At 68.1% G+C, this 9,695-nt stretch overlaps 1 protein-coding gene across 1 annotated transcript in view; it reads right to left on the bottom strand.

The window, feature by feature from the left end:
• Positions 1-147: 147 nt before the first annotated feature.
• The window catches only part of GPC1 (glypican 1), a 25,631-nt gene continuing 16,083 nt past the window's right edge, over positions 148-9,695 (bottom strand). The window contains exons 2-9 of the mRNA XM_012663392.1: positions 4,493-4,651; positions 3,812-4,203; positions 3,004-3,169; positions 1,809-1,939; positions 1,586-1,705; positions 1,353-1,486; positions 866-1,041; positions 148-453 (exon numbers count right to left, since the gene is read on the bottom strand). Of these exons, the coding sequence (XP_012518846.1) occupies positions 221-453; positions 866-1,041; positions 1,353-1,486; positions 1,586-1,705; positions 1,809-1,939; positions 3,004-3,169; positions 3,812-4,203; positions 4,493-4,651 (1,511 nt within the window). The 3' untranslated portion in view covers positions 148-220. The remainder of the gene's footprint in view (positions 454-865; positions 1,042-1,352; positions 1,487-1,585; positions 1,706-1,808; positions 1,940-3,003; positions 3,170-3,811; positions 4,204-4,492; positions 4,652-9,695) is intronic.

Genomic DNA, 9,695 nt, shown 5'->3' on the forward strand with positions numbered 1-9,695 from the left:
ATGGCTTTTGGGGACACTGGCTCCCAGCTGACCTGAAGGCCTCACACAAAATCAAAAGCCAGGGGGCAGATGAGGCCAGGCTGGGGCCAGTGCGCCACGCCCCGTCCCCGCCTGCCCCGCACCCTGCCCGGGCCTCTCAGCCGAGGGGAATTAAATATCGTCCGTTCTGCATTTCGGCAAAGTCAGTCCTTGGCCTCAGTCCCACGGGGCCGTGGGGCAGTTACCGCCACCGGGGCCTGGCTGCTGCGAGGGCCAGGCTGAGGAGGAGGAGCAGGAGGAAGGCGCAGGGCTGGGGGCAGCTGGCGGCCGAGGTCTTCTGCCCCTCCCGCTCCGACAGGCCGGGGAGGGCGTGCGTCAAGGGTGTCCGGGAGCTGGAGCTCTTCTTGCCCACCTTCCGGCCGCAGAGGTCATCCGGGCAGCCGTCGCCACTGCCGGAGCCGCTGCCATCGTCACCTGGGAAGGAGAGGAGGCTCTGGCGGGCCCGTCCCCACTGGGGACCCAAGTGTAGCATTCCCCGGGAGAACACCATGTGCTAGGGGACCCCATGTCCTTGAAGTGTGGAAGCCCAGGGCCAGCGGCACCCGGACCACAGCAGCCCGACCCTGTGGGAGGCCTGGACACTCTCACCCCGCGGTCTGCCTCCTGTTGTCCCCACCTGAGCCACGTCCTGGCCAGGCCTCAACTATGCCTCGGGGACATGGGGGGGTTGGTGTTCGTGCCTGGCAGTGTCCTCACAGCCACTGTGGGGCGTGGGCTGAGGGCCTGGGTGGGGACCCTGGAGGGCGCCCCTGCACCCTCCCACTCCTGGGCAGGGCTCACCGCCCCCCCAGCTCTCAGCCCCTGCAGGGCCCCTCCCCGCCCTCACTGGCGTCCTGGAAGTCCACGTCGTTGCCGTTGTAGGCGCTGCGCAGCCGGTTGGTCATGATCTTCAGCTGCATGATCTGCTGCCGGATGGTCATGTCCGGCTTGGTGATGTCCACCTCCACCTCGGGGTTGTTGATCTGGTTGGCCAAGCCGTCGCCCATCACCTCGGGGAGGTACCTGGGGCAGCAGAGCCCCGGGTCACTGTGCCAGCCCCCGCAAAGGGGCACCGCCCTAGCAGGGCAGCCCCCAGACCCTCAATTCCGAGCCCCCAGCCTGAGATGCCAGTGGGCCCGTGCCGGCCCCACAGGTGTGAGGCCTCGACCCCTCTAGCAAGGTGCGCCCTGCGGGGAGCTGGCAGAGGCCGGGGTGTGGCCTTCCGCCTGCGTGCCATGTGGGCATGTCCCTGTGCTCAGGGCACCACGGCCAGGCACAGCCCAGGGGAGGCCCCGCGGGAAGGAGGGTCTGTGGCCACCCAGGCGGGCACCTACCGGCCCTTGGCCATCCCATTCCAGCAGCGGTCGTCACTGGCGGTGCTCAGGGCCATCTTCTCGCTGCACAGCGTCCCCGGGAGGCTGATCCAGAAGTCCTGGACGTCACGGAGCTGGGCCTTGGCCTCAGAGACCTGCCGGGCAGCAGTCAGGCCACCGGGCTGCCAGGACCAGCCAGCCCCACTCACCCCTGGGGCGTGGCTGCAGCCAGGGGCCGGCCTGGGGTCACTCACCAGCTTCTCCAGCGCACCCGTGGGGGGCCTCTCGGGCAGCACCGCCTTGCCCCGGCGCTGCCGCTCTTCGGGCCCAGCACCCTGGGGGTTGACCTTGGGGCTCCCGCAGCCCTGGATGACCTGGGGAGACACCGCAGGAGTCCTGGAGGGGCAGCAGGGCCCCTCAGGCCCAGATAGAACCACACCTGCGACACCGCTGCTCACCACGCCCTCCAGTCCGCACCTTGGCCGTGAGCGCGTCCCTGTTGTCCTGGAGGGCATTGACAGCCTCCGCCAGCCACACGTGCACGCTGCCGACGACGCTCTCCACACCCGACAGGCCCCAGAACTTGTCGGTGATGAGCACCATGGAGTCTGGCACGGGTGTCAGCACACACGCGCACACGTTAGCATGCACGCATGATCAAAACACAGTCTCCACGGCACGGGAAAAGGCATGATCAGCATGGGAGACTCCGTGAGCACGCACTCTGGTTGGCCCAGCTTATTGTCGCATGTGCAGTCATGTACACTCGTCAGTAAGCACGTGTGCCCACAGGCAGCGGCTAACACGGACACGCGTGGAGGACATTTGGCATGCCTGTCAGCCACCTTGTCTCCATTTCGGGCAAGTTGGCTCGCGTGGGTGTTGACGCGTGTGCACGCTGGCCCATCATGCGTACAAGCTGCCCACGTGAGTGGATGTGCACACATCACGTGCATGTTGGCTTGGCCCCGCCACCCCACGTGTACGTGAACTCGTGTGTCTGCATGTGTGTACAGTCAGCACATGCAAAACTTACACATGTTGCTAAGTGTCCACGATGGCCCACACCATGTCATCACACGCACACTAACACACGTGTTGGCCCATGTCAGCATACACATGCTAGCACTTGGTGGTGTCAGCTAACCCACCTTGTGTTGGCACGTGTGCTCGTGAGCTGACGTGTTGATGTTTATGCATGTTGGCTCACCTCATGCCAGCAGACATACGTGCATGCTAACACGTATGCATGCTGACCCACCTCATGTCAGCACGTGTACACATAAGCACACCACGGTGGCATGCACGGGCCCTGTATCAGCACATGTACACACCAGCTTACGTGTGTGCTGGCCCACCACGTGTCTGCACATACATGTTGGCTCATGCGTGTCACACACGTGTTGGTATGCATGCATGTTGGGGCACTCGTGCAGTGGGGAAGGACAAGGAACTGTGACCTGACAGGGCTCCCTCCTGGGGGGCCATCCCAAGTCAGGGACCACTGGGGGCCTTCGAAAGGCATCCTTGCCCCTCAGCCCCATGGCTCCACCCCAACCAGGCCCCTGCAGACCCCTGGGTCCAAGCCCTGGGCCGGGGCCCCCCACCTCCCGGGACCCCGGCTGGGTGCTCCTGAGGACAGGCCCGGGCCGCGCTGGCAGGTGGGGCTCACCCAGGAGGTTCCTCCACTCAGCGTCCAGGTCGGCCTGATTGGCGAGGCAGCCCTTGAGCACGTTGCGGCAGTAGTCGGGGCAGGGCCGGGCACCGGGCACGCCCAGGCAGTGAGCACAGTAGACCAGCTTCATGACGGCCCGCGAGCACTCTGGGCCCAGCGGCACCTGGGGGGCGAGGGCAGCCTGAGCATGGCCTCCGCACCCCGGGATGCCAGGGCCCCGACCAGCCGGAGGTCGCTCTGGGTGGAGGTCAGAGGAGGCCTCAGGTCTGCCCTGACTTACGTGAGGCACTGGGGCAGGACAGTCCCAGGGCCAGGACTCCCTGGCACCCTGTCGTCACTAACGCTCACAGGGAAGCATGAAACCCCCACCGGCCACAGAGACGAGGAAACTGAGGTTTGGGAGTTGGAGGGGGGTCACTTGCCAGGGACCCCGGTTAGGGACCAGGGCTATGAGGGGCTGAGGCCGATGCCTTCCTCACGCCCACCCCCACGTGGGACCGGCACGTGCTGCCCCTGCTCCTGCAGGGCCGCGGGAGCCCCAGTCTGCCCGAGCCTCCCCCTCTCATTCCTGGACGTCCTGACCCAGCGGCCAGAATCCACATCTGGCCCCAGGCCTGCTGGCACGTCCCACCCTGCCCAGGACGCAGTGCCATCGGCAGGCCCCGGGCAGCAGCTGGAGCCGGAGTCCTGCCACTGCGGGCTGAGGGCCAGGCAGCTGGCATGAGGCTCGGGGACACAGGGCTAACCCGGGGAGGTGGGGAGCATCTGGGCAGAGCATGGGGCCCTGGGGGACGTCTGTGCACACCTGGGCCACCTTCCGGACCACGTCGCTGGCCACCCCCAGTCCCTGCACGAAGGAACGTGCGGCCACGAATGCGCGGGTGGCTCGCAGGCGCAGCTCCCGTGGGGCCTCCCCGAAGGGCCGCAGCGCCTCGGCCTGCTTGCCCAGGCAGTCCATGTAGTCGTCGGGCAGCAGCAGCTGGGGGTGCAGCTGTTTGAAGAGGCGCTCCAGCAGGCGGGCCCAGAACTCGGCCAGCGACCCCTCCAGGTGCAGGCTGGCGCCGCGGTAGTAGAGGCGCAGCTCCGCGTACAGGTCCCGGAAGGCCCTGGCGTTCTGCGTGTACAGCTCCCCGAAGGCGCCAGGGAAGGCGTCCTGCAGTGCCCGCTCAGAGTCGTTCAGCAGGTGCTGGAAGTGGTCTGCGCACAGGGGAGGGGGTGAGCCTGGGAGACCCGCTGCTGTGAGAACACACTCGTGCGGCCATCGGAGCCGGCTGCCGAGCTGCGGACGCCTGGTGGGCGCGGGGCTTGCCAAGACCCCACCCTCCTGGCCGGGGTGCGGAGGCCCAGGTGCAGGGGTGCTCTCTTGGGTCTCAGGCCTCCCCCCACCCTTCTCCTGCCAAGATGTCCCCCTCACCGGGTGAAGCCCCCATGCCCACCTCCCCACCGCGCCGGCATCCCCTGGCCCGAGCACCAGGCCCACACTCACCGTCGAAGCTGCGCAGCTGGGCGGCGAGCATGGTCTGCAGGGCGCGGCTGCTGTCGCGGAGCGCCGTCTCCAGCTCCGTGCGGCTGCGGTTGGCCAGATTCTCCTCCATCTCGCTGGTGCAGCAGGTGTAGCCCTGGGGGCAGATCCGCAGGTGCTCACCTGTGGGGAGGGGTGGGCATGAGGGAGAGGGGCTGAGACAGCTTTGGGGAGCCAGGAGGGCAGCCTCGGGCTCTCTGGGGCAGAGGCGAGGGTGGCGGGCCCAGGATGTGCCAGCCTGGGGGATGCCCTGCGTGAAGACAGAGACAGGGGCAGGGCGAGGCTGGCCTGGGTCCCGGCCACCTGTGACACACGACGCAGGCAGGGCTTCCTCCCAGGCCCCTTTGGGCAAGCCCTGGGGGAGGGGGCAAAGCAGACGTGTCACCCTGTGCCCCAGCCTGCTGCCACCAGGCACACGAGGACCCGTTCCAGGGGCCCCAGCAAAGAGCTGGCGTCAGGTCCTCGTTCGGGGGGGGGGGAAGGGACCGCCAGGACGGCCAGGCACCCCTCGCCCAGGCCTACGGCTGAGGACGGGAAGGGAGAAGGAACCCAGGCCTCCTCTCCCCACCCAGCCCTGGGAGGCACCGAGCTCTCACTGCGAGGCCTGTCCTGGGCTGGCCAGATGCAGGAGCCCCACGAGACCCCCGCGGCCCTAAAAAATCCCAGGCACAGGTCTGGTGGGGGGATGGGCATACCCTGGCGCAGGTGGCAGGCCCTGTGCAGGGGCCATCTGACCTTGTCCCAAGCCCCCTGGCCAGCAGGGCACACTCTGTGCCCCCTCCGTGTCCCTGCGGAACCCCCCTCTGCACACTGACCCAGGCTGCCCTGCTCGGTTGTCCTAGGCAGAGTGGCGGGGGCGGCACCAACGCAGACAACCTCGCCTCCCCGTGGGGAGCGAGTGAGGACAGGGGCACACTGCGGGGCCCTTGGTGCACGCCACAGGAACACACGCATGTTTAAACAGGCGCTAATTCAGGCTTTACAAAGGCTGCAGCAACCCCCACTCTACAGACCAGGCACTCATCCCAGTGACACCACAAAGGACCGACCCAGCAGCTCAGGCCCCCACACCCACCGGGTGAGTGGGGATTCCAGAAACATTCCTCAGCAGGGCAGTCTGAGGGTCAGGGCTCGGCCCAGGAGCCAGAGAGAGGCCCCGTCCCGTCCGTCCCTCCCCTCCTCCCCTCCGAGGCTTGGTGTTGGGTGGCTGGTGTAGGGTGGGGAGGGACAGGGAGGGGAAGGAAGCTGCCCACTGGCTCTGCAGGGTGCGTGGGGGGTGGGGCGGCCTGGGCACAGCCCAGGGTCCTAAGGGGTAGCTGCTCTAGGGTGACCCAGAGAGGGGCGCTGAAAGCACAGCGGAGGGGTGCAGCCCTGCTGGGCCCCAGGACTGAGTGAGTGTAGGAGGGGCCACGCCCCAGGCCTAGGGTCCAGGAAGCCCCTTCCCAGGGAAGCCCAAGTCACTATCCCGCGGCTGAATCAGCCCTGAGAGCTGGCGGCAGCGCGGGGTAGGACGAGTCTGTGTCCATCTCCCGCACCCCACGAGCACAAGCACCCGGGACGGACGTCGGGACACGGGGGAGCTGTGGTGTGGCCCCTCTGTGGCCTCTGTGCCCCTGAGGTGACAGCAAGGAGCCACTGGGTCCTGGCTGGGTAGGGAGGGGGGCGGGGCCGCTACGGTGGGGCCTGAGGCTGGGGGAGGGGAGGACAGAGGCGGGAGGGGCCCTCCCACCGCAGCCACAAGCTGGGGTCTCAGTCCAGAGTGCCCCCTCCCCGCTGCTTTCCAGCCTCGGGGTCCTGAAATGTTCCGACGCGGGGGCTGAGGCCCAAGGGGGGGCGGCTGTCACCCAGGTCCCGTGAGGAGCCCTCCCCAGGGAACCAGCACGTGCCCCAGGGCTGAGCGATGCCCACTCAAGTCGGGGCAGAGCGAGCACAAGCCCAGCAGTGCCCACCCCTTGGTGAGCCCGGGCCTGCTGGGGAGGCGTCCAGGGAGGGGTGGTCTGAGACCTGGGGCCTCGTGGGAGCCAGCTGGGGGCAAGGCCGGAGCCCAGCTGTGACAGCCTTGTGGCCTGGAGGAGAAGGCCACCCCCCACCCCCACCCCCAGTCCCTGTCTGTCCCTTTCGTTCTCCTGTGGTGGGGAAGGTGCTCGGAGCAGGGGGCTGGGCACCAGATCATCCGCCAGCGACCACCCTCCATCCCCACAGCCTTTACAGACTGAGGCCACGCGGCCGGGACCCTCCCCGCCACCCCCGACCCCTCCTTGGGGATCTGCAGCCAGGAGCAGACACAGGACACGTCTCTCCAAGGGTGGGGCCCTGTGTACCCACCAGAGAAAGACGGCTCAAGCTCCCCTATCCCAGGTGAGCCAAAGGCACCCCCACTTCCTCCCCAATGGCAGGGGCAGGAGGGCCCACCCAGGAGAGCAGAGCTCGTGGTGGGTTGGGGAAGGTGCCCGGGGAGGGGGTGGCAGGTGGCAGCCTAGGGCTTCCCAGGGACACCGCGGCTCAGCAGTGACGGGGCACCCCAGTCAGAACTGCTGGGCCACGGCAGAGGGCAGGCGGCCGCAGACTGGCTGGATGTCCACAGGCTGAGGCTGCAAAGGCCACACTGCCCGGCTGGAAGGGGGACCGATCCCTTGCGGGCTCCTCCCACTGAGCCTCTCCCTCTACAGACCTGGGAGGGTCCCTAGTAGACCCCCCCGCCGTGCAGGCTGGGGCTGGGAGAGGCTGAGGAGAGACAGGGAGAGGTGTGTACAGACACTCAAGAGATACACGAGTCCCCCAGGTGCAGGTTCCGCTTGGGGCTGTCTGGCACCGCCAGCCCCCTCGCCCCCCGCCTCCCTGCAGCCCACCTCACCCCCCACCCTGCCTGGCCACCTCGCCCAGCCGCCCGGTGACCTGGGCTGTTCCAGCTGCCCCAGCACAGCCCCCGTCCCTCCCTCCCTCCTCGGAAGAACACGGGAGTGAAGACACGGAGCCAGAGCCCGGGCACCGGCGAGGGCCCCGGGCAGCTGGGCAGAGGCGGCCCCGACACCTGCTGTGGGGCGGGGCGTGGTCAGAGGCAGGAGGCTTCGCGTTTCCTTCTGCCGTGCCCTGCCCGGCTCTGGCCGGGCCCGCAGGGAAGCCTTGGTCCTGGACGTCAGACGGGCAGAGGTGGCTCTGCAAGGCACCCCCCCCGGGACAACGCGAGGGGGTCTGCTGGACAGGGACATGCACGAGTCCAGATGGCACCCGGAACCTCCCCGCCCCCATGTCCCTTCAGCCGGGAGTGAATGCCACCATCCTGTCCCTGTCCCCTCTCCCGTGTACCTGAGGGAGGCATCGGCCCCTCCCTCCCACGGATCCCCACTCTGCACCAGGGCTGCCCCCGCTGGGCCAGTCACTGTCCCCTTCTTCCTTCCTCGGTACCTTGGCTGAATCTGCCATAGCTGACCTGTCCTTCCAGAACTCTCCCTCCTTAGCCTCTGGGACTCTTCCCTCCCCTGGCACCCCCAGCATTGTTCTGGAGGAGGGTTGTTTGTTTCACGGCAGGCTGCCCCCACCCCAGCCCTTTGGGGCAGCCTACAGCCTCCCAAACCCCCAGGATCCAGCTCCCCAGGCTGAAATGCTGCGCACACCCGGCCTGGCAGGTGCTGAGCGCATCTCCACCTCTCCAGGCGCTGGCCACCAGGGGGCACCCCACGCCCTGCTTCTCCTCGCTAAGCTCCCTGACAGCCTGCGGCTTAAACGCCTTTAAGGCTCACACCCTCCTGCCACCTGCTGACACCAGTGTCCCCACCCAGCAGCCTCCCTCACCGTACCAGCACCATCCTCCCACAGCTCTAGGCAAGACCCCGTCCCCCCGGCGTCACCATCACTGTGCCGGATGGACCTCACTTTCCAGACCCAGCCTGCAGCTGCCCGTGATCCGTGGCCTGAGGCTCCCAAGGAGACTGCAGAGACAGTGGCGTCACGCCACGCCCATCCCTCCAGAAGCTTCCACAGCTCACACAGGAGGTGCAGACTGCAAAGTCCACTCAACCCGCCTTTACCACCGTGTCCTAAACGCGCTGCACCACGGACCCCGCACCCTCAACAGACTAATTCAGCATGACAGCCAGTCTGCGCCGCCTGCCGGGTGCTGCTGTGACAAGTCACGTGGACAGCTCCAGGCACCACTGGCCTCCAGACCAGGCCACGGGGGAAGCCAGGTCTTCCCTGCCCCTCCCCTCTACCCGAACCGACCCACAGCACGGCCTCTCCTCAAGCAGCAGACCCGCTTCCCAAAGCGCGCCTGTGCCGCTCTGCCCCTGCGCCCCGCCACGGCCCAGGGGGCAGGATCCTCCCAGCATGTCCAGCAGCCTGCTGGGGGGGCCCTGGACAAATGGCCCTGGGGACGCTTCCCAGGAAGTGCCCACTGTCCAGGTTCCAGAGGACCTTCCTTTCTCATCTCTGCCCTGTCCCCCCAAAGCCTGAGCCCCTGGCCAGTCCGTGTCCACCAGCACATAACGTCTGACCCCAGGGCGGCCTTAGACGCGCCTCCCTCCCTCCTAAGGGCGACAGCAGCACCTGTCACCCCGTCTCCTGCCCAACATGCTTCCCTCCCCTCGCCACTACCCAAAGCCCTTGCCACCATTTCGCCCAAATGACAGCGTCACCAAGGAGCCCCTCGCCGCGCAGAGCCTCCATCACGCGCTGGGGCCCGCGGCCGAGGAGGACACTGCCTGGGGGCACCTCTGCGCTGGGTGGGAGGGGTCCGCCCCCCAGGCCGGCGAAGGCTCTCGCTGGCGGCACAAAGGCTGGGCGGCACCTGCGCCCCGCGTCGCAGAGCTGGTCGGGCGCCCCATGCGGGTCCCCAGCCTCGCTGGCCAGGGCGAGCGGGCCCAGGGTCTGCGGACGCGGCGGCGGCGCCGGCGGTGGGCGCGGAGGGGGCTGCTGGTGCAGTGGGCGCAGCGGCGCGGAGGGGGGCGGGCGCGGTGCCGGGGGCTGCGGCAGGCGGGCGCCGTGATTGGCGGGGAAGGGGCTTGTCGCAGTGTATGCGGCAGGCGTGGGGGGAGTGGTGGAGGACGGGGCTCTCCGGGGGTGGGACGCACGGGGGAGAGGGATGGGCTTGGCGGAGGAGGAAGGGGGGCTTGCTGCAGGAAGGGGGGTGCAGCAAGCGCCGGGAGCAGAGGAGCGGGTGGGGGTGGGG

Source organism: Propithecus coquereli, unplaced genomic scaffold (assembly GCF_000956105.1).
Source record: "Propithecus coquereli isolate 6110/MARCELLA unplaced genomic scaffold, Pcoq_1.0 Scaffold803, whole genome shotgun sequence".
Classification (NCBI taxonomy): Eukaryota; Metazoa; Chordata; class Mammalia; order Primates; family Indriidae; genus Propithecus; species Propithecus coquereli.